The 25,502-nt window shown below is 35.5% G+C and overlaps 1 protein-coding gene across 3 annotated transcripts in view; it reads right to left on the bottom strand.

Annotated features, from left to right (window-relative positions):
• Nucleotides 1-546: 546 nt before the first annotated feature.
• MAN2A1 (mannosidase alpha class 2A member 1) overlaps nt 547-25,502 on the bottom strand; it is a 105,789-nt gene continuing 80,833 nt past the window's right edge. For 2 of the 3 annotated variants that reach the window (XM_030257687.4, XM_030257689.4), the window contains 5 exons: nt 25,350-25,491; nt 22,070-22,203; nt 8,297-8,491; nt 3,910-4,020; nt 547-3,558 (listed from right to left, as the gene is read on the bottom strand). In XM_030257687.4, the coding sequence (XP_030113547.1) occupies nt 3,406-3,558; nt 3,910-4,020; nt 8,297-8,491; nt 22,070-22,203; nt 25,350-25,491 (735 nt within the window). In that variant the 3' untranslated portion in view covers nt 547-3,405. Of the gene's footprint in view, nt 3,559-3,909; nt 4,034-8,296; nt 8,492-22,069; nt 22,204-25,349; nt 25,492-25,502 lie in introns of all 3 variants that reach the window. The other variant, XR_004365773.3, reaches the window with a different exon arrangement.

Genomic DNA, 25,502 nt, shown 5'->3' with positions numbered 1-25,502 from the left:
CACCACCACTTTGGGAAGCAAACCCGTAAAATATTTATGCCTGTCCAACTTGCCCTGTGCTATTACAGAACATTATATTAGCATTATGTAATTTTTTAAAAAAGTGTTTAGTCTGATTACAGTTGAACTGTTATTTTGACTTGCTATGTTCTAATGGTGTGTTTGTTAATTTACAAGAACAGCTTCCATTTCATTGCTCCCAAATACTTCAAAGATAACCATTAGTTCAAGTAAAAACAATTCTAGAATTTGAAACCTTCTAAAAGGTTCTATTAAGTCAGTGCACGACTTGCAAAAGAGCTTCCCATTTCCTTCCCACACTGTGCAATCACACATGTTTACATCTCTGAAGTTATCATCTTATCCCCTTCTCTTTGGCAGCTGTGAAGTAGATTGCACATTTGATCTCACTGCAGATAATTGTCATTCCCAACAGATACTGACATATGAACCTTTTCAAAGAAGTTATGTTTGTGGTTTCTCTCATTAAAAAGAAAAAAAAAAAATTTAAATTAAAGCCAAGGCATTAATGACACTGACCACACCTCACAATAACATTACCTTTTATTAGAGATCTTATTTTACATATCCCCATAAGATATAAAACCTTCCAAGAGAAAATATCAATTCAGCTGAAATTAATTTGTTTCAGATAATATGAGCAAGTAAACAAAAGAAAATTAAGATAAAGGAATGTAAAAAAACCCCAAACCATAAAATCAGAACAAGTACAACTCTTGTATGGAAAGTAATTACAAGGTTTTAAACCATTTCTTACACAGCACTGTACTTAAAATCATACTGGCAAGGTAAAGATGCTTGCTTCTCTTAACCAATAGCTACAAACCCAGCAGCTATAAAAACAGGAAAAAACCCAAAATAAAACCCAAAATAATATAATTTATTGATATAGCCAATTCACAAAAAAACAAAAAACAAAAAAACACAAAAAAAAAACCCAGTAAAATAATTCAGTAAGATTTGCGCAAAACAAAAATCCAACAAAAACCCAAACCATGGAAAACGCAACTTCATTGGCAGCAACATTCTGACCCAATTCAAGCAAAATCCTTTTTGAGACTTTGACTGGAGTTTTGATTTAGTGAGGGATTTCAGGAAAGGATCTTGAATTAAAAGTTGTCATTACACAAAAAAAAAAAAAAAAAAAAAAAAACAACAAAAAAACAGGAACAAGGGTTGCATCTGCTGGTTAAGGAAGATCCAGGCACCATGATTGTACAGTTGATGATAAAAGTAAAGAATCATTGCTATATGAAGAATCTTTCAAAGCAATTCCAAGAGGCAAAATACTTTAAAATTTTATTGCATCAAAATTTTTCTTTTATGCCTAGCAAAACTGAAACTGTATTTTGAATGTTTTCCTGCACAGAACACATAAAAGTATCTTAAACATTTTAATTCTGAAGAAGCAACAAAATGAGTGATATGAGAAATTTCTGCTGGCAAGTCTACTAAACTTTGAGTTCCAACAAAAAACAGCATTTTCAAATACTTTTTCTAAGAAGTTACAGTACATGTTTATTGCATGAAAATATCCATTGATTGGATTTATCTGATTCTTCTATTTGTGGTTAGTGGTTCCTATATTCTTGATGTAATTTGCACCAGATCCTACTAAACTATTCCCATTATTACAAAACACACAGTAGATTGAATTAAGAAAACCTATACAATCTCAACAGAGATCCAAACTGTGACAATGCATAAATCTAATTATGACTTTCACTTTCATTTTAGATAGCCTGTAGCTACATGAAATAATTTGATAGACTTTGATATTTAATATAATTGTTGAACAACAATGATGAAATTAAATACAGGAGGCAATATTAGAATTAGCACATCTTTTTTTACCAGTTATGATGATTTTTCATGCATTAGTATTGAGGATAAGCAACAGGGTATGGAAAAGTAGAGCATAAGCGAGAGATAGAAGAACAAGCTATGAAAATAAATGACGACTATAAAATGGGATCATACTCAAATGAATGTTTATATATATTAACTGTAAATAGCAGCTCTACTTAGAGAAATACTTTCCACACTTGGATGGCTTAAGTACTAACTATTAATTAATATGGGAAAAAGTAAAGTCTCCATTCTTCAGTAACATGAACACTGGCAATATAAGTGAGGTTGCAAGTTTGTAAAATGTTGTTTAAAATATAGGCACATGATTTGGAATTAACAGGTCACCACAGTCTGTGACATGCAAGAACATGTTTTGATGGGTTTGCAAACTATACCTTGCTTAATATCAACTCTTTGAATCAAGTTGCAATTTTCTTGAAAGCAGCTGAATTTAGCTTCTACAGTAATTCTTTTCTTGTTGGTGTTTCATGTAATGACATCGTATTAATACATTCAAATAGTCAAAATGTTCAGAATAAGGTAGCACAAACTTGGTGCAGGAGTACATAGATCAGTGTGGCCAGCATTGTCAAATAGGAGATACACAGCTTAAGTATTACATAAACTACCTTTTCCCCAAAAACATTAACATAGACACCAAAATTGTAACAAGACATATCAAAAATAAGGCACATTTATTTTGATATGGTAATCTTGAAATAGAAAACTCATTTCAGAGAACACTGGTATCTAAATGAGTTTTATAAAAAATCTTGTATTCATGATAATTATGGACATTTCTCATTATGGTAATGGAATAATTGCACATATCCCAGTGTGTCAAGTAACAAAATGGGAGTTTTATTAAACGTTTCCTTTGCAAAATTACTTTGTAGGTTCAGGTTTTTCTATTTACATAACTCAGGTGAATGGTAGAAGTATTAAAATCTACCATCACTTATCACAAGTACTGCAGGCTTTCATTTCACCACAATTAATAATCCCCTTTGTGTTGAATAAACTGAAATTAATTGCAGAATAAATTGAGATTATTGTCATTTATATAAATGATTGCAAATATTTGGACATTAGCTACTACACAGGAACATTTTATTCCATTTTATTTCCAAGCTGCATCAGGACTTTCTACACTGAGTTATTAACATATAAATTCATCAAGAATCAGGAAAAGAAGGCTGTTTAAAATCTAATCCCCTGTTTATGAAAATTAAAACACCAGAAACATCATTAATTAGCATTTAACCTGAGATTTAATCTGTTGAGAGGTTAACATCCATAGAAATTTCTTGTTGCATTAACTGATAATGATGTTGCTATTTTATGGGGGAAAAATCTGAACAAAGAAGAAAGTTGCTTGCAACATGGCTTTTCATTTGTGTTGGTCAAAAAAAAATTATAGAATGCATCTTTTTCTCACAGTATCCAGAAGCTGGAATAACATTAATGTGCCTCTTATTGCACATGAAACTCAGAGGAGATACAATTGCAGATTCTGAGTATTAAAGCAGGATTTCATCTCAGTCGAATCCGGAATGTATTTATCTCCATAGAACTCATGTTTATTTCACTTATATTTTGGACATCTGGAGGTGAATGCATCAAAGATAAAGATGTGGGTGTAAGACTTTCCACTCTGAATTTGCTAAAAAGTTTATGAACCTTTATCTGGAGGAAAAAAACAAAACAAAACAAAACAAAAAAACAACATTTAGAAAAAGCAGTAAATACCTCAAAGTTGTACAGCTCCTTTCAGGAATCAGAAATTCTCATGCTAAAGATTTTGAACCTTTTTAAATGCCATAGATTAAACACTGTACAATAATTTAGATCTTTTTAGACAGATTCACCCACTATGTTTCAATGTAATTTAATTAGTATTTTCAAAATTACTAGAAATATTTGGATTTGAACTCTTCTCGTTTCCAAATAAAATTACATTTACTCTTCCACCCAAAAGAAAATCCAAAACCTATTTTAAAATTTTATTTAAAAATTTCTACAGATTAATAACCATACCTTTCCCTGAGTGGTAGAACAGAGCAGACCCGTGTCTCTGTTTGAAAATCTACAATCAAATCCCTTTCTGTGAAGAATCAGAGCAGCTTCATCAGATGGTTTGGTATCTACCTACAAACAAACACTATAGAAGATTACTCACAAACTATCAGTCAGGAAGACATTTTAGGGCACCAAAAATTATCCTTATCATATAGCGGATAGAGACATTTTCACCTTAAAAATTGTTCAGTCTAGATTGAACTATCATGTCTTTCAAAAATTTTTTATAAAGCTAAACATAGAAGTAAATGGCAAAGAGTAGAAACATATAATGTACTACAGAATATAAATATAAGTCACTGAATTTAAAGGTCAACAGATGCACATGTACTCATGATTTAGGACTGAAGTGTAGCTATCATACCTGTATTAAATGTTTTCCCATAAAAATTATATGGCAAAACAGGAAAAAAAGAAAAATACATTAAATGCAGTACTCAGTTTTAAATATTCAATGACAATATATTGAACAAACTTTCATGTAGCAAAACTGCTCTCTAACTCAGCTTAAGGTGTATATAAAAAGGTACACTGAAATACACATCTGAAATAAATTTTATGTTTATCTCTAAGATATTCAATGCTTTTGAGTCTCAAGAGACATTAAAGAGTAACCTGCTCCTTACTGGATTTGTGCTCCCGACCCTTCTCCAACTCCATTGCCCTCCCCTGGACATGTTCCAGCCCCTCAATATCTTTCTTGTGGCTGCACACCTATACTCACTGGAGTCACTTATTTAATATGATGCATTGCTTTGTTTCTTTATTTATTGCTGCTTTACATTCTTCAGCTCTTAATCTTATATATATACAATAAGAGCATAAAACAAATGGTTCTATCCAAAGTAATGCCAGTTCTTCAGGCTATTTTTCTTTTATTTATTTCTGGTTTACTTGTTCTTATATCAATATTTATACTAAATTCATAGTACAAAGGTATCATACATATAATAAAAAAAAATTATAAACTTTGTGGGCTTAGGTTCCTCACTTAAAATAACAAAAATTTACTCAATCGTATTTGGAGTTGAAATTAGATACTTGCTTAGTAAAACACTAACAGTTGTTTTCAGTTGTAACAGAAACTTTGCATAGTTTACAAATCACAAAAAATCTCAGCTTGAAATGATTTTGTGAACTATAGCTTATAACCACCTAAAATCAACTTTTTAATTTATGAATAGCGCCAGCATTCAGCATATGAAACCAAGTTTCTGGTATTTATTAACATTGATGGCTAAAGAAGTTCTTATCCTGTTCACTGGGACAGCAGTACCACTTTCTACATGAAGTAAGGTAATAACTGTGATATTTTCCCTCTCCTACAATTAAACACCTGACTTGGTTTTCATTGTCACTGATCTGACAGTGTTGCGCTTAAAAGTAGATATTTTTATGCGCACAAAATAATACTGTCTGCTTAAACATCAGATTAGTGAAACATTAAAATTCATACTGAAAAAGCCTGACTTCCTATGGGGTAAATTAATGTTAGAAAAGACAAGCCAGTAATGGGTATCAACACTTCCTCTAATTCACTTAAATTATCTTCTAGTAATCTGCATAAAAAATGCATGTATGCATTTCAAATGATGACATGAATATTTCATCTCCCAATTTTTTAGAATTAAATATTATCCTTATTAAGATTCAAAAGATTCAAAACAAAAAGGTAACACACAATTAAAGATACCCAGAGTAAAACTGTTTTGGTCAGTATAAATATCTATGATTTAGTAATCCATCTGCTACCATGCACATAGTAACCCTGCATAAAAATAATAAAGCTGTTCTAACCCATTATCAAATCAGGTGAAAGATTAAGTTGTCACAGTCTCCATATCTCCTTTAATTTACCTGTTCTTATATAATCTCTAGGAAAATTAGATTAAATACATTTTAAGGTTAATGCATGTCTGAGCAAGGATGAACTTAATTTACACCAAATACACCTTCTAAACATGATCATGCTAACTGCATGAAAACCTGTAACAATCTCCTCAATTTTCCAAAAGTTACAACATTCTTAACCTTGTAAAACTTCACAGCACTGTTATTCAACAAAAAAGTCCTAAACACTGTATTATTAAATCTCTAACAAACTTTCTTAGAAGAGCTGCCAAAGTTTGATTTGGTTTTGAACTCTGAGAATTAAAATGTGACCTTATAAGAAAAATTAAAAAAAAATTTGTTAGGCTTTCTCATAACCAGTATCCCAGGGCAATGCTGCTAAAATTTTGATGAAAAAGAAAAAACATTTAAACTCTTTTAAGATTCAATTACTGTAAGCTAACAGACTCATGCTGAAAAGTTTAGGCAATATGGCAAATGTATGTATTTATGCTTAGTATAAAGGAAAAAGTCTACTGTGTTCCAGATCTTCATTTACATAAGATAAAATACGTTTCTTCTGAAAAGTTGGAGTTTTGTTAAGGAAAAAAAATCTTTAAATGTTGTAATCATAATGGACTGGACTCATCCATGCCAAGATGAGACACCTTACAACAAAACCAATATTCTTTCTGATTTCTACCTTAAATTTTAACAGCTATTTTAATTTGGTACTCTCTTATCTGTAATTGTAATGGATTATGGAAAATCAACTTCAACATTTTAAGCAATGGAGAGGAGCAAGTTTCTGGAAAAAAAATTCATTGTGTCAATTAGCCAGAATAATGTCACTTGTCATTCAAATTCTTGGAAGCAAGAGAAAGGAAGCAGAACATGAGGAGAGATTTACAGAATTATTTGCAAGGCATAGTGCGATTTTTGCTGTGGGGAAGAACATTCTGTATCTCTAATGACAGTGTTCCTATCCTAAGACTGCTGCAAGCTCTCACTTTGAAGTGGACACATTAATGCTGCAAGCTCAAGAGGTGTAGATCAGTAATCAATGGAACATACAGCTGTGGACAGGGAAGAGATCACAGCCTCTAACAGTCCTATATCACTTGGGACAGTGGGGCCTGAAAAGCCCAGATAAAAACAGAAGATTCACTTAGAAGTAGTAACATTGAATTCAAAAAGCAGACACTGAGCGAGCCTGTCTTTTTCACAGTTTTCATACACTGATCCTACAAACAAGGGGATGGATTTACACCTCAGAAAGAGAGGGATAGATGTTCATGAAGCTCTGGCCCTGAACTTGATATGTTGAAGTAAACCTGTAATGCTGAGCTTGTTGAAGTAAATGAAGTAAATATACACAGTGAAGACTGAAAAATTCACATCACTTGAAGATTTAATTTAGTATCAGTGTCTTCCTAACTTTTCAAAGGCACAAGACCCACAAAATCAAGACATTTTTGACTTTGAAATTCAAAATAAGAATCAGTCACAGCTGAAAGGGCTTACACAAGATTGAACTATTTACAGAGAAAGCAAACATTGTTTAAATTTTAAAATACAGATTAAGACAGAATGAAGATCAAATTAAACAGAATATAATCTCATGTTAATACAGACAAGCCCAGCTATCATGAAGACTCTAGAGGAAAAGGGATAAATAGTTTGTAAGTTTCTAAGTATGGCAGAATTAAAGAGTGATTGCAGTGTGGTAGCGCAACTGGTGAATACCACTGCAATACAACATAAAGTTAACATAATCACATTTTAAAAGGAGCTGAAAAACTTAAAATAATTTATAGAACAGTTGGCAGGAAAAGAATGCAAAATGAGTTCCAGTCCTTCAGTTAATCAAAGGGAAAATTAAATTCTGGTGGTTACATACCTTTCTTTCCTTTGAAGGAGGAAAACACTGAGTACAGAAAAGACTTTTTTGTTTTAATTTTTGTTAGTATTTTGTTTGTTGATTTGGGGTTTTTTTGGTGTTGGCTAGATGTTTGGGGTTTGTTGGTTTGGTTTGGTTTTGGTTTGCCTACCAAAGAATGCTTTCACAGGAACCAATCATGAGATGCTGTTAGAATAACTAAATTAGATATTGTAACTAAGCTTAAAAAACAATAACATTTGGGTTTAAAACTATATTCTTTATTAAAAACATAATCAGAACAAACTCTAATGACCTTAATTTAATTCTTCTAGTACAGATAAGACCAAGATATATAAACGGTTCTCTCTTAAACTTTGGGAACTCATTGAAAGGTACCCCCTCCTGAGAGAGAATCTTGCATTATGCATACTAATATGTTGTGAAAAAACACAGTCTTGTCATTTCTTGTTACTTAGACACAAGTCTCCAGTTTTTGCAAAATTAAGAAAAGCTCATAATCACACTGCACTATATCATATAGAACTGCACACAACGTACTTTACAAGAATTAATTATTTTACTATATCAGTAAGCTATATCATATGTTTGCAAAAACCAGTGGTTTGACCTTACCTTTGCTTGGATTGTCCTCAAATTGACTATATGCATGTCACAAGGCATGGATGACATCAATGGAGAAAAAGTATTTATCAACTCTGGGACACCTGAATCTGCATTCGTTGTCATTGGAATTACAGGATGATTTAAGAAGAGAGAAGTCATATGGCTAAGAAGTGATGGAAAACTGACTGGTGCCTTCTCTTCATTCTGCAAAATAAAAAAGAATGATTCAAGTTAACATACGATTATGTCTAAATTTTGAAACCCACTTATTTTATACATGATTCCAATAATTGCATAAAAAATTTTAATTTCTAGACAGCCCATTCAATTACTTTTGGAAAATGTTGATCATCCATTCATTTTCTTCTATTGATAGGTATACTTCCTGGGTTTTAGAAACAATAATATTTCAAAATTATGATGACATCTAATTTTTCAACATTCCTTGTGTTTCTGTGTTAGGCCTTGATGTTTGAACAACACAGGCTGGAAAAAAGAAATTAGTTACTACTTTAGCAAGTTGCTCCAACTTATTAGGTATCTCTTTTTATATGGAGAGGCAGACAGCTTTTTCTACATTAGGAAAGGCAGGCCTCCTTTTCCACATTATTTTCTGACCTGTATTTCTTGCCTTCTCCAACCTGTATCCCAAATCCCTCTTTCTATTTTAAATCTATTTCTCTCAAACTATTCACTGGAAGAAATGGTAGCTACCATCTTTGCTTTGGTCTTCATTGCAAAAGATTTCTTCCAGAAATTTTATTTCAATGTCATGACAGCAGGAACCAAAGGTATTTTATCCCAATATTTTACAAATTCTGTACTTTCCAAAGTTTCATGTTTGCAGTGTTTTTACTTGACTAGAGGCTGTCTTACAAACCTGACATGACCAAATCTTATATATTCACAACAACTATTTAATGCCCCAGAGAAGCCAAAAAGTGAAAACAAAATAACTTTAAAAAGGCAGTTTCTATTTTAGAATGTCAATAAAGATAAGAGTAGAAATGGAAGTGAAAAGTTCTTTTGCTCTTATTTTTCCCTTGCATACTTTATCAGATAAATCCCTACTTGTTGGTGATATTTAGTGAAAACTTTGCAGAAAGTTTATTGAAAATATAGTATCTTAAGCACTGTTACATTACATTTGCATTTTATGGAAGGCTGGAAATACAGAAATAAAAAACAAATGGGAGACACTTAAAGCAAAGGGGAAGATTATTTTTCAGCTTATAACAGAAAACCATAACAGTAATTTCTATCTTGGGGTGTGTTTTCATGTATGCATATTTATTTATATTTCTGCAGTAGCACAAAATACAGCTGACAGTGAAGAACCCGAAAATATTCCAGGCCTGAAACAAGAAAAGATGGTAATTTCTGTTTTATACTTAGTGCTTTCCTAAATAATAAGTAACACTCTGTCTGTTTGGTATCTACTAAGCATTAAGGCTTAGTATTTTTAAGAATCTATTATGACCCCCAAATGATAACAGTGGATCATTGTAAAGGATTATTCCTCCATGTGTCTCATTGCATTTATTTCTATTGAATTCCATCTGTCATCTTATGGCATCTTTAATCAGTATTGAGTCTTCTAATCCCTCAATTTAGCCTTGATTTTTTTTTCATTACCTTGAAAAGTTCGGTATCACTGGTAGACTTCATTGCCATGATTTTCTTCTCTTCTAATTACAGTATGAGCAAGCTTGCTCTATGCACAGCTTAATATAAAAGTCTTCCATTCAAGTGCCTGAATACATGCTCTATACATAGGGAAAATGTGCAGATCCATGTTCTTTCAAGGAAGAGTTTATTTTTTCACTCCAAAAAGAAACACTGTTCACTCTGTTGCCATAGAAGTACTAAAGTCAGTCAAAACATTTAATTGCCATTTATTTTCTCATCTTTCACCTTTTTTCCCCATGCAAAGTAAGATGATTGCTTGCATCTGAGAACTTAAAATGAGGTCTTCTAAAATATCTTATAAATCACACATGAATCAGAAAAATAATCTATTCATCCCCTTTATACTCTTTTAAACAAAATATTGCAGATAAGCACAGCCTTGAAGGACTGGCAAATGCTAGATCCAGAACTGATTCAACTTGGTTCATTTTTGCTCTCACTGTGTTTAGATGTGATATCACAGGCAGGAACATTGTCCTTATGCATTATCCACTTTGGAACTAAGCCTTAGGTGGAGAATTTATATTGAATCTTGTATTCCCACATCTGGAATGGCAGTCAATTTTGAATGGTTGCACCAGCAGAAAATGTGCAGTCATTCCCTGAATCCGTGCAACAGCAATGGGAATGAAGCATAAAAAAGGTGTCAAAAACTGCCAGGAAACCAAGGGCAAAAGGGTTTTGCAAGCATGGTGAAGATAATGCTTCCACAGAAGACTAAGAAAGGACTCTTCAAATCTCCCCTAGGTACATCACTATCATGCAGGGGTTGGAGTACGTCTTTTCCCTCAAGTCTAGTGATTCAGAATTTAAAGAGGACTGTCTGGACAAAGAGATGAGAAGGGTTTGCACATGAACAATGTAATGGAAAGAATATTTACTCTATGCAAAACTTCACCATGTGGATGGCTTTCAGCAGTACCCTGCTGATGCTGCATCAGAAGATGTAGTTCCACAGTCTCCATCTAATGAAAGTATTGCTCTCTCAAGAGTGACATCATTTCCTCAATTTTCATGGCAGCATTTATCACTCAAAGTGCTAGTGGAGGTCCTCTGGCTGCCTTACAAACATTAAGTACTGGCAAGAATCTGATGAATGCCAGATGATGATATGCTGGCTTAATGAGCTCAAATCAAAGCAAATCCTGCCTTTTAAACCATATTGCAGTACATCCACACACAGTTATCCAATTGGAAACTGTGCTGAAACACAACCCCTTGAATGACTGTGCAGTAAACATAAATGGAGTTTCATTTAGGATTGTCCCTTGTTATCAAAAGTAAGGTGAATAATTCTAAATTTTCAGTTTTGAGGAGACAGAAACCATGATCCAATATAATATTGGAGCACAATTTGCAACAAGTTTTCAGAATAGCTTAATCTATAAAAAGTGCCTTTATATCAGAAATGAGCTATTTTATTGATACTCACAGAAATAAATGAAAGGCTTGGGTTGGAAAGGAACTTAAAGGTCAACTTGTTCCAACACCTCTGCCACAGGCAGGGATGCCACCCACCACAACAGGTTACTCAGGGTTCCGTCCAACCTGGCCTTGAACACTTTCAGGGATGGCGGACAGGGACGTATCTGATTTTTAATTATGCCTATATGTTTAATATATGAATTGAAGGATTCCTATAGGGGCTGGCAGTCCTGTCCCAGGGGAGGCTTTTCCTGGCAGCTGGTCAGGGGAGAGAAGCTTCCATGACTGGGCTCTGAGCGATCCCTCACCAATTGCCAGTAAGGCAGATGCCCATAAGCCTGGGAAAAAACACCTGGGAAATCAGGCTGTGGGACCAAGTTCAGCACATAAAAGCGGGCAATGCGACATAAGGGGACACTGGACTTCTTGGAGGGATCAGGGATTCGCTCAGAGGGTCGGCTTGACCACCCCTACTCCCCCACCTTTTCCGCCCTGTCAATGGCTTCCCTGTCCGCACCTTCTCTGCCCTGACTTTGTTGGAACTCAAAATGTCCCTCAGACATTTTTGGATGTCCCAGGCCCAGGTCAGAAGCCTGAGACCCTGGCAGGCAGCTGGAAACAGCTGTGATTTTGGATTTGAGCCATGGAACGATTTACCAACTTTGCAGGAAGAACAAGAAGCCACAAAAGTTTAGATATTATAGTGGAAGTAGTCACAAAGTAGAGGGAAGAATTTTTTATTGCTGTACAGGGGGGTTTTACATTTTGTACATGGGGGTCAGAGGTTTTAAGATGGAGGGGTTTGGGTCTGTCCTGTCATCCCTCTTTCTTCTTCCTTACCTCCATGTTTTGGTGATGTTGGCACTCACAGATTGGTTTAGAGTAGAAAGGCACCATTTAATATAGGTAATAGGCATTGGGGAAAAACTATAAACATTTAACACAAAATGTACCATATAAAAGGTAGCAGCAGCCCTGGGCGGGGAGAGAGAAGGAGTCGGGAGTCAGAGAGGGTGTCAGGGTGTGTGTGCCTCTGCCTGAGCTGCTGAGCAAACCACAGCAGCCCGAGAAGAAAATCTTGCAATAAAATGCCTTGAGACCGAACAACAGAAGACTACTGAGCCTTTCTTTGGAAGCTCGGGTTGGAGGAGAGACTTTCCCACCTCACGGAGACACCCCCGACCATTCCTGCGAACCAGCTCGGCGCTGTGGCTGCTGGGGGTCCCTGACACCGCCACTCCACATCCTGTGCTGTCCACTGCCTCTGGGAAAAGTCACTCTGCCTCCAGGACTTAGAGAGTTTTCTATAAGAGTTTAAATTAAGTAACTAAGGCCCTTAATTAAAGGGGGGAAAATGCTAATTAGACTCTTCAGAAATCTTTTAGTAATTGAACAGAAGAAATCAATGGAAAAATTTGTAGAGAAGAAAGTAAAGCTGAAGGAGTTGATAATTGAACACCAATTTAGCTAATGGAGAATGAATTAACTTTTCAACACAGACAAGTAATCTAAATTTTCCCATACAAAACTAAGGAAAGGAAACTGAGGCAGACAGTTTATCAAACCACATTATCTTGACTATTTTCTCCTTCTCCAGAGTCTTGTCTGCAGTGACAACATCACCAAAAAAAAACCTTAATCATAACAGTAAACCCTCGCTGGCATCCACACTACCTGATCTAACATGCTGAAATGCAGATGCTGACTCAGTGTGTAAGGACAATCAAATAAAATCTGGAAAGAGGTATAATTCTGGACTCCATCCCTGTTAAATCAAGGGATGGAGACTAAAATAGTCTGATACCAAACCACTTGGATTATTCCTGGAAATAAAACGTTTCTCATTCTCTTTCATGTTGTGTCAGGAAACAGTTTTTATCAACTTTCTCTTTGACAGGCTCAGAAAATCAGCGGGCAGCACTCTTCAAAGGAGAATGTTTTTGGACTGAAAAATCTAATCTATGGAGCAAAACCACTTTCCAGAGCATCTTTATTACCAAAGCACATGGAGAAAATATTTTCAAATATCTTAACCATAAACTAGCAAAAGACAGCAATCAAGAATATGAGTCAAAGAATTCCAAAGACAAATGCAGGGAAAAAGAATTGTTTCCTTCTGTATAATTCAAGGACTGACAATCCATCAGTAAGTTTGATGTGATGCTGCTTCTATATGAGAAATTGATTCTGTAATATGGTGCTATGCTACTCATAGGTAAGAAACAAACAACAGAAAACATCAATGATGATGTGAATAACAGATTTACAACATGTGACAAAAATATGTGACAGGTAAGGGCAGATGCCTAAGCTTTAAAATTACTTACATTTTTCACCAAATGCAAACAGCCTGAATCCTTAACTACAGTGGCTCCCCATTTGTGGAAGGTGGAGTCTCTAAGCAGGAAGGAGTGAGAAATACGCACAGTGCTCTATACACACATTGCCCTAAAACCCACAACTTAGACGAGAAATTCAGGTTTTGTTTCAAACTGACACTAATCTAGCTATTAAATTGAGAACAAATAGTAAATGGCTTCAACTTAAGTTACAAGCTTTGCATGCAAGACTGCCTGCCTGTTATCTCACCAAGTGAAAATCAGATGTTCTTGCTTTAAATTCATTCAAAGTTGCACTGTAATAAAAAAAGAATAATCAAAGTCTGACAAGTTATGAAATACTTCCAGATATGAATGATTCATTCCCTTTCCTCTGAGGTTGATACCTGGAGCTAGATTTTTGCTTGCCTGTAACAACTCCTAGTGATTTTCAGAAGGAAAGAAGAAATACAATGGGTCTCTCTAATATAACAAATAGCAATTGAAGACCAATATGAGTTGGGTTAATTCTTCTGAGCTGAATAATTCCTTTTCAGTTTCCAAGAGTGCAAGCTTAATATAAGCATCTGTCAAAGAAAACAATGACCAAGACTTCAAGCAGCTTTTAAAATGGCAAAAGGTATTTGCAGAGGAATTTCTGTATGGAAATCAAATAAGGTGATAGGAAGATCTCTGTACTGTGGGATTCAGAACATCTAAAACCTCAAAGCTGCACAAAAATCTTCAGCAGAACAATCTTGAGGTAATCTCTGAAGCTAAAAATCCAAGCTTAGACCAATTAGAGTTTTAGAAAAACCTGGGTAAGTTGCAACCAGAAATAAGAATCACAAATGTGAGTACTGAAAAGGTAGATATCCTGGAATGTTAAAAAGACGATAAACAAGGATACTGATGCCAGATTATTTTCTGCTATACCAGAGAATTTGGCTTTCCTAGAATGCTGGGGGAAAAAATACAGAGTATTAGAGGATTAGAACTGTTTGTATATACATTTTTATCTACACTTAAAAATCCATCAATTATCTCACAGTTTTGCACACCAAAGCTTTTTTTTTTTTTTTTTTTTTTTCATATGTTTTATATTCTTTAATTGAGAACCATGGTCTGGAGTGCTTAGGGTCTTTTGATAGTCATTGAAGTGACCAGAAAAAGATGACTCATGAGAGCAGAGTAAATATGATTTAATCTCTTTACCTCAGGGAATGGAAATTTTCTATCAATTCATGTGGTCATTGTTAATGAAAATGCACTGGAAATGCATGTCTCCTGCACTAGCTGAAAGGGGCTCCTGGAAGCTGACTATATAAGAAATTAAAATTCTGAGGCACCATAAAATATCCACAAGACTTGGTGTTGGTTCAGTGACTCTAAAATCACCATATGTTTTCTGTACCAATCCTTAGTTGGCACTAAAACTGCAGATGAGAATCCTGGGATTATTGCAGGTAACCAAATCCAGGGAAATCTGCATCCACAGGAGGAATTTTTCCCAGTTTGATAGAGCCAAATTTGACAATCTCCAACAAAAGGTGATTCCTTCCAATCCAGGCTTGGATAGATAGAGCCTGCCGTGGTTCTGCTCCTCCAAGACCATGAAGGAGAAAGGCAGAGCATTATTCCTGTTAGGCATGTATGGAAACACATGGCCATCCCTACGTGTGAGCACAGAGAGCACTTTTGCCAGAGCCCACATGAGCAGAGCACTTGGGTAAGAGTAGAACAGACAATCCAAACCTGATTGTGCCCTTCAGCTGACCAGGTCTGGAGTGCAAGACCACCATAGCTCATTCTTGGTTCACAAGAACACTCAGCGACCACTGATACCTCAGTGTGGACTTGAAGCCCTTCTGATATCCAGGTATGAACCTTAGGCTTCCCAATGATTCACCAGGTCAGACTTACCTTCTTCCAGGAGCTGGCCTGTGACCTGTCAGCTTGCAGTTTGCTGTTTGCAGGCACACAGAGAAAATACAGGTCCTGCCAGCAACTGGAAGCCAGTTGTACTGGTCCCTCAATCCAAGTTTATCTCTCTCCAATAGCTGTCGCACACATCACACACACCTCTTACTCTACTTGTTTCCTAGTCTTACGTGAAGATGTCTAATGGCTCACATGGATTAAAATGTAATAATCCAGAATCAGATGTAATAATCCGGAATGAGCTATGGTGGTCAAGCACTGGACTTCATCAGAGCCTTTTATGCCCTTTTTACCCCTACTTTTCCCACTTGTTACTCCTCAATCCTTCTCCTTCCCTTCCTGTGTCAGTTCTACCGAACATCCCATAACTAGCCTCTTGTTTTGCAAAAAAAACCCCATTTTTTAAAATCCAGAATTTTCTTTGTCTAAGGCAATTTCTGCTGATCCACCTTGTTGGGCTTCACACCAGGAACAATCTAATTTTCTCCCTTTCATGGTCTCAGGAGCACATGTGCTCCACTGTTCCACCTATGACTGTTCTTTGGTGACTGCATTTACTACAGTTAATGTTCAATTAGGTGCCATAACAGAAATCATGTTTTATAAAGAGATCATTTGGAGAACATCTGCTCGCTGGTCTACAGAAGAGTGCAGATGGTAAAGAAAGTATCTAGTCACTGTGATCATAAGCACATCACCACAATTACTAAGGCTGATAAATACACAGCCATCAATACAGCTGGATGAAAATTTTCAGAAAAGCAGATAGACAGCATGAGATGTTTCCCTGGCAATAAAAGGATTTTATACTTCAGTTATAGCCTTTTTTGCCAGTTTTATATCTATTATTCTAATTTTTATTAGAGTGTTTCTATTATTTGATAATGGCACAGGAGGAGGGCCTTAATGCCTAAATAAATACTCCATGATAGGCTTGTAAAAGGGACATGGTGCTGGATTTTCCCAGAAGATTGCCAAGATCTTATCCTGTTCCCAATGATGGTAGAAAACAGTGATCAGAAATTTTCTGGAGTTCAGTTTTCATTGAGGAAGTAGATAAAAATCTGCTGTTAAGGACAGAAAGTACATAGGGATGCATACATCTGCTAAATTCCAGGCATTGGAACTTTGCTCCTCATTCAAAGTTCTTGCTACTGGTGGAAACTTGCATCTGCAAAGAAATTATTCCCAGAGAGTCACTTCATTTGAGACTATAAGAAGAAGATGCTGGACTTGTACACTTTCTCTCTCCTTTAGGATGGATTCTGCTCTACAGTCAGATCTTGCAGCAGGAATTAACCCTTCCTAGAAGTGGTGACACAGAAAGGTTTAAATTCCAGACCTCAAACTGCACTAGCTCAGAAAAGCTCACAAAAGGCAATAAAGAGGCCTACCCTCATCCTTTGATGAATTATATGAGCTAGAAGTGGAGAGACCAAGGTTTTATGCTATGCATAATACTGAGGTAAAACTCTTTCTAACCAGAGCCAGCAGACAGGTACACGCAAATGAAGACAGATAAAACCAAACCAAGGAAAGTAATTCACTGTTGAGACGTACATAATTACATGAAAAAGAACACAAAAAAGACATAGCTGTATGTGCAGAGCCCAGAGGAAGGCAGTCCTCTGTACCATTTGCTCAGCCCAGGTGTTGGCTACAAGTGGCTGCTGCCCTGTTACCGGATGAGAATGTTTCGTAACTTTGGATCTTGGAGACAAAGCAGTCTTTATTTAAAAGCTTTCTGCAACACATCTTTCAGTGTATCATGAAAAAAAAATTGAAGGAAATGAAGCTGTAAGGTGTCCTGACATAAAAACAATGATAGTGCTTGCCTGAAAACAGAGGGTATTTGTAGATAAATAAGAGAGACATTATTCTTGATTAGCAAACACAAAGTTCCTCCATAAGAAATACAGTATAAACTATACAGTAGTAGGAGAAATAATGAATTAAAAGTAGTGTTTTAAACAAAATTGGAAAGTAACATGTACCTGAATACCTCTTCAAATGAAATGCAAAATTAGTGTTCACTCCTTACTAAATATATGTGGTAAGGCTCTAAATATGATGCACTGTATATTGTGTGAAAACAAGAGGAAAATGTCTTTTTTTTTCCTTCTGTGGCAACCATAAACCCCCAAAACCCTAAGAATTTTATACATATTTGATGAGTTCACAGTGGCACTTACAATTGAACATTTTATTAGAGTATCTGAACTTGTCACACGTGGGCTTGAAAATCTTCTAAATAGTAATAATTAAGCCAATGTTAAGTTTCTGCTTTTTTAAAAATCAAGTTAATTATGAGTTAATTATAAGTTTCTAAGGTATAGCTACATGTAGCATAGCAATGCACAGTATTATATATATATATATATATATATATATACACACAGTGAGAAACATGCACATGCATTATAAATAAGCACATCAATAAGGAAAAAATGCAACACAATAATCAGACAAAAATGGCTGTATCACCAACCATAAATTTTCAGAGAAAGTGAGTACTTGTAGAGATTCAGTAAGAAAAAAGAGTAGTTGTACATGGTGGAAAAAAGGGAGTTTTATTATCTCTGACATATTTTTGACTTTATTAACTGTATTATTGTTCTTCTAAACAACCTCACCCAGAAGTAACAGGCATTGAACCACTGAATTCTCTGCTCTCTGCTCAAGTCTAGTCTATAAATCCAGTTATAGAAATTAACTAAGTCAAGACAAGGTATGAAATAGCAATCTTAAGAAGGAAGTGTTTGCCTAGCATACTATCTTTTCTCTGCTACATCTCTGATGAAATAATATATTACTACTTCATATAAATCCTACTGATATAATGTGCTGGGATTCAGAAAATAAAAGGGTATTAATGCTTATTTTGCCAAAACTTACAATAAATATAAAGTAGTCTGTATTTTCAAAAAAACAGAAACATTTACTGTTTTGACAAGTATTAATAAACTGTATTCAGTTTTATCCTCAGCTAAAAATTAATCCCTTCAATTTAAAAATGACATTAATTCAGTTCTTGGTTAATCTGAAGAAAGAGAAGACACTCTTAGAAGATGATTCAAAGAGATATTCAAGCTGAAAATGTTTGCAAGGAGAAAATGAACATATAAAAAGGATTAGCTGCATCTAGTAGAATAAAAATATGTACACAGAAATTATATCAAAAATACAGTAAAAAATCTGAAGCCTGAGGAACATAGCTATCAATAAATGAGATGAGTATAACAAAGTGAAATGAGATTTGCCCAGCTCTTACTACAAACACAGCTCACTTAACAAACAATACTGCCATTGTGAATAAACATTTAGTATCCATCTTAGAGAAAAAAACCAAAACCAGTAACCAACAAAAAATATAAATACGAACCTCCCCCTCTAATTCTCTTCATTCCCCACAAACACCAAAAAGAGCTTCAGCAAAACACATCAGCCTGAAGTCTTTTTCAGAGAATATCTGAATGACTATTTATGACTCATCAGATGAGCTAAAATTCAAGAGCCAAAACTCAGGTAGTGTTAGGATTAAGAACCTATTAGAATCCAGACTGAGTATACAAATGCTTATTAAGAATTAATAATTCCACTCTATCCACCCACTGCACATATGCAGTACACACTGCACACTTACACTTTTGGGCATTCTGTGATTTGACCCTGCCATTAAAATTTACTGTTCAGGGTGGGGTTGGGGAAAGAAAGAAGTATTTTAGAAATATAAATGAAAAGAAACTTTTGGTAGATACTGTGTTAACAAAAACTTTCCACAGTAATTTCACCAGTGATGCACAATTATTTTAATCCTTTTTAAAGAACTGCACGTGTGACACTTCACATACTCTCCTTTTATGGGGAAGTTTCACAAAGAGCAGCAAGCATCCTGTTCTTCAGAATTGTTTTTGAGAAAAGATAGAATGAAATGTTTTGGAACATACAATAGGTAAAGCTTGTAATGCCAAAGATGTCAAATGGTCAAAACTTTCTCCTCCAGCAGCTCCTGAAGTAAATAATAAAATAGGATTTGACAACAAAATCAGGGTCGATGTATGAGTCACACTGTAGCTGATTACATATATAAACTGCATATAATTTCATCACAAATTTTTCTGACATGGTTATTTTTAAGCTATTATAACAACTACATTCTGAGTAACTGGGATAAAAAAAAGCATGATTGCACATCTAAGAAACAGAAATACACTCACTTTAACACTGAAATAGTAACATGAATCAGAGAATGTCACAAATATTCAGATAATTTTTGAAAAATAAAATTCTAGAACATTCTAAATATATGGAAGGGGAATTACAGATACAACACAGAAAGAAAATGTTTCCTTAAAACATCTTGCTTGGCTTCTGGGGCTTGTGTACATTCGATCAGCACCTCTTGGACTGTGCTAATCAGTTATGATTCCACTTTCTGTGAAGTCCATTCAAGACTGTATAAGAACCAATTGCTAAAGTCCTCTGCAGACATTTAAAACTACTATAAGCTCAGCATGAAGAGGTATAAGGAAAGAAAGATGCTGGAGCACAGGTTTCCAAAACACCTCAGAAATTTTTGATTGTAATAGGTAACTGCCCCTTCTCCTTTGAAAGATTCTCAGTAACTTGTACAGAAACTTTCAAATCTGTAGGAAAGATGATTTTAACAAACAAAGGGAATTACACTGTTATTCTGCTGAGATGATACCTGACTTGTATCACAAACAACTTGGCAAACACATCAAAGACACATATAAATACAGTACTAACTAGAAAATCCCAGGGCTGTTTAGGCTGCCTTTACTCTAATTGAGGTAACTTCAAAATGTTTCCCAATTGAGTGGTTTGGTCTGAAGCAGCAGCTGTTCTGAAATTGAACTTGTGGCCAGCCCCACTCAAAGGGGAACTGTGTTACTTTGCAGAGCAATCTCAGCGTGTGTGGACAAGTTTCCTTTCAGAAGGAAGCAACCAAGGAGCTGCCTGAGGTATGGCACCAAACACCCTAAGCCATCACATCTTGATTATGGTCAGAATGGATGACTAAGCTTTTATGTCTGTTCTGACACAAAAATAGACTGCACTGAGCAGGAACTGGACTGGAAGTGTTCCAGAGGTGGCTTTTAGTGAGTTGTTTTATGGTTCTACAGAAAGCACCAAGACTGCACACAGTGTCACTACAAGCACTATGGCACTAACTGATTTTATCTGCTTCTGTTGTTTCACATTATTTTCTAATGTAAACATGGATTTCCATATCCAAAAATTCTTACTTACCAGGTCCACATTCTAATTTAATAAAACAAAAATTACCCTGGGTACTAAGGAATTTTTGGGTGGCAGTATAGATCCCTCTGTAGGTTTCCTCTTGCAAGGATGGATAAACCTGTGCAATTCTTCTTGTTGTCACAGTCAGACTGTTGCTGACCTCAGGTTAGCTTGGGTAGCTGCACATCACACTGATAAATGCAGTTAATATGCAGCCTGCATTATACGTGATGAGGAACTAGAAAATCATAATGACATGTACAACCTGAAAAAAACCCCACTGTCAATCATTAAATGGTGAAAATTAGCTTTAAGCTTGATATTATCATCCTCTCACAGTGGTTAATGATAGCCATTATAAACTAGAATTAATTCCAATTTATCTGCATATTCATTAGGAGCTTGGTATACAACCTCTCATCTTTAGCTATGCAATGGTTTGAAAATATACTCAGTGCTGTCATCATGATTCTACTGCCTCAGTATGAAGACGTACTTCTGATTCTGTCCTTCTCAAAATTGATTTAAAAAAAGAGAAAATAGAAAAAGCAGAAAGAAAATTGAGGTTATTCAAAAGACTAGGATACAAAAAGGCAAACAGATATGCACAAATATAAAAAACCCACTTACAACAAAATGATCCCAACTTCCCTAGAATCATAGTGAAATCAAAAGGTTTTTATGTTTGGCATCCAAATATTTCCACTTCAATCTTATTCTCTAAGAAAATTATATTTATAAGAGGTTTTCTCTTTCTACCCATTCAACATAAATTATTTGTCAACATTTGTTTAGATTCAGTTAACATTGTTAAGAATCAGAACTCACACTAATTAGCAGCTTTTTAAAGCTTGTTCAGTAAAAAAGTAATTAAAAAAGAAACTTCCACAATGTATCCCACTCATATGTTGAAGTGTGAGTGAGGAAGTAGGTACTGCAGGATTTATCTGAGGAATAGTGAGAGATGGAGTCTTTACAATCAACCAGAATATAAAAGCAAGATAACAGAACTCCCTTGGAAGTTATATTCGGTTAGTCACTTAGTTCTACACCTCATGGAATAATTTCTTTACTCAGTTCTTTGCTGCTGCAACAGAAATTAATATTTGCATCTTAATTAGCATAAAATAGATGTGAATCCTACCACATCTGCTCTACGTCTTCTTTCCAACAGCAGTCGGAAGACATTAGCTGTAATCTTGTTATCTTGAACACCTTGTCCAAGGCCACGGTTGTCATCCTGCATGAGCCGACGATCCATGATCACTTCCAGCTGACCTGAAAGAGCAATGTAAGGATTATATTAGTGTCAAGAATAGGTAAGGGTTCTAGTAAACATAAATAACCTGCCCTAAAATTTAACTTATTTTTTTAAAAATCATAATATTTCTCTTGAGTTTTGAAGAGTTAGGGCTGATCAATGGTGTCAGGACTGATTATAAAAACAGTTAATACCAGCGGACTGTGGCTGTTTATAACCTTCAAAAGAAATTGTCACAAGCCTTTCTGCAGAATGTCCAGCAATTTTTACTTTCAGAGTTTATATAAAAGTTTAATATGAAAAATTATTACTATTAACTACTATTTGCAACAAGGATTCTTGGCAATCAATCATTCAAGAAAAGAATCACTCCCAAGTAGGAGAGACCTTCTGTAGAGGAACTATCTTCACCTTGTACTCTGTTCTTTTGCTTCACATTTGAAGCCAGAGGGAGAAAAGGTATCAACAGGAGTATATAAACACTCACAATCACTTCTTGTATGGAAAACTTCACTTCTGGGAAGAGGAAAGAACTTTGCACTGGATAAGCACTGAGCACTAAATTCTGAGTTTTTACTGAACTGCAGCACAGCCACTCAAAATAGCTTTTTAAGCATGATGCTAAATTATATATAACCTGGACAATGAAGTTCACGTTTTTTTCAAGAGTCTGTCTCCAGAAGGAAACTAGATTGGGGCAGGTAATCAAGGATGTTATGTTTTTTCGCACTCAATCTTCAAACAAGTGTACACATTTCCTAAGTAAAACTGAAGTGCTTGTATCCTGAACAAGAAATTCACAATTTAAGCTTCTAGGAAAGGCTGCTTACTAAGGCAGTCTTTTTTTATAGTTCAGTGTTCTACAAACACCCAATTTTCTCAAATACTTATTTCTCCCTTCCCTTGAGTACAAACAGATTTTGTTTATCCAGTACAGAAATCAGCTGACAATGTAAGAAAAAAACCTTCTATTTTGATCTAAGGTACTGTTCATGTAACTTTCAGATGGTGGGTTATGCCTTTAGACACACTTGTGTCTCACAGACAGGCACATAGCTACTGAGGTTAGCTTGCCTAAACTGCAAGATTTTTGAATTTTCTTCCATGATCCCTCTGAGCTACCTTCAGAAAAAATGTAACGAAGCATATGATACTCAACAACCACTGAACCTTCAGCTTAATTTGTTTCTGTTTTGAGGAAGCCAACATGCTTTCGGGGAAAAGTAGCCAATTTAGTAATTTAATGAAATATTACTTAATGATAAAAAAATCAGATTAATTCATTCTCCATTTTTTCCTAGTGGGCGCAGAGTAAATATTTGACATGGGTGAATCTTAAGTAACATAATACAGTTTGTCAAAGAGTGAAACAGTCAAGAAATCAATGTCATGTCACATATGGGATACGTCTGTTGCCCTTCTATTTAACTGGAGTAGGTGAAAAGTCTATAATATCCTCTGACAGATTTGAAACAAGTGCTCACAGAAAGTCAGTTTCTCCCTGATGCTCAGCTGCTGTGGAGCCTTCCCGTTCTGAGGAGGCTGCAATATGATTTTAAGACTCGTCCCGTGGGACATCTGATAAAGCCCCACAGCCCTGGGTCTGCTCCCTCTGTCTGCTCTCAGCTCTGGGCTCTCTGGGCTTCTTCGCTCAGGCTCCCAGGCCTCTGTCCCATTGCTCCCAGCGGGGGAATAAATGGACTCCCCAGCTAAACAACAGAGACTTGTCTCCTCTGCTTTCCCTGTCGATGTTGTGGCCTCCCTGTAGCTACATGCTGCTACAAACTGCAAAATGTTGAACAGTGCTAGCCTTAAATTCCCCAGTTTGATGGCAGAGAGTGGGAGCGTCTGTGGATTTAGATGGTGCATTATATTGTGATGCAGAGACTAAGAATGTTAAAGACAAATACAGACACTATTATCAGGTAATGGAGCCTCTGCAGGCTAATTTCATCTCCAATACCCATTTAATGAGTGCTTAACAAAATCAGTGGTGTCAGAGTCATTCACAGAATCAGACCAAGAGGAGTTGGGTTTCCAGCAAAGGGAGGCATGAAAAACGTGGTTTGAGTCTTGTATCTGCTAGGCTTGGAACAAAAGGCTAGTATTTTCCACTGTGGTTTTATTAAAGCATCACTGTAGAGGTCAGTGTTAATTCCTTACACTAAAGTAAATTAGGTTTGCTAATACTGCCACCAATCCAGTATGGTATTCACCTTTTGTAAGAACAGAGTATTTATGACATTCTTCTTAAACGATGAAGTAGATTTTGGTACAGTTTCTGATAGACTCTTTCGCTTCTGAATATTCATTCCATTATCATCCAAAACCATATACATTTAAAATAACAACATATATAACAGCAAGGAATTATACATCTTAAGTTATAAATTATATAACTTATTTTGCCCACTACCTCTAGCTTTATTTGAATACCTTTCCCATTCTGATAGAATGAATAACTGTTCTCTGTTTCCAGTCCTTCAGGCCATTCAACATACCCTTTTCTGCTCCAAGGAGCAAGACTGTGTCTCTCTTGGAATTCTTAATATGAATTGATTTTTCTTGTCACCATATTCATCAGCTCTGTCAAAGTACTCCATTAAATTTGTGAGGTATCATTTTGCCTCAGAAGTATGTTCACTCTTACCCAGGGTCATATTTATCCTTCATTTCACTAACAGTAATCTTCAAAAAAGCTGCTGTTGTTTCTCCTTGACAGAGAAGTTAGGCTATGCTGTATATACCTTAAGACTAGTGCTGTCTATACTAAAGCAAACAAACAGAACAAAAAACATGATCAGCATCCTTCTTAAGACCTCTCCTACTAGGGCCGTATGTTCCGCTATTTCATTCCTGAGTTCCACCAGAGTTCTTGGGTGAAACTTTATTGGTTCTGAAAATTTCTTGCTTCTTCTGTCTTTTTTGCAATCTTTTTCCTCTGCTTCTAGTTTGAGAGAGATCTGTCATTGAAGATAAAAGGATCTCATGTGGGACCAACCTCTTCCTCTTCCATTATAGACATACTTGAAAAGTTGTCAGAGTGGGAGAAACTTATTTCCTCTCTTCAAATCTTTGTAGGTAAGTATAGTAATCTCTGAATAAACTATTTCAGAATACCATGAAGGAGAGACCTTTGTCATATCTTTCATCATATATTTACCATTTTTCAAGCTAGCAACACCTAAAGACTGAGCTGAATGAAGTGTCAAACGAACACCAACATCTTGGATATAAGCCATGGTAGTCATAGGATAGATATTTGCTTGAAGAGGCAACTTGCTCATCGTCAGTCTAGGCTGGATCTGCAATATGA

The sequence above is a fragment of the Taeniopygia guttata genome, chromosome Z (genome assembly GCF_048771995.1).
Source record: "Taeniopygia guttata chromosome Z, bTaeGut7.mat, whole genome shotgun sequence".
NCBI lineage: Eukaryota > Metazoa > Chordata > Aves > Passeriformes > Estrildidae > Taeniopygia > Taeniopygia guttata.
This window is presented reverse-complemented; position numbering and strand designations above follow the sequence as displayed.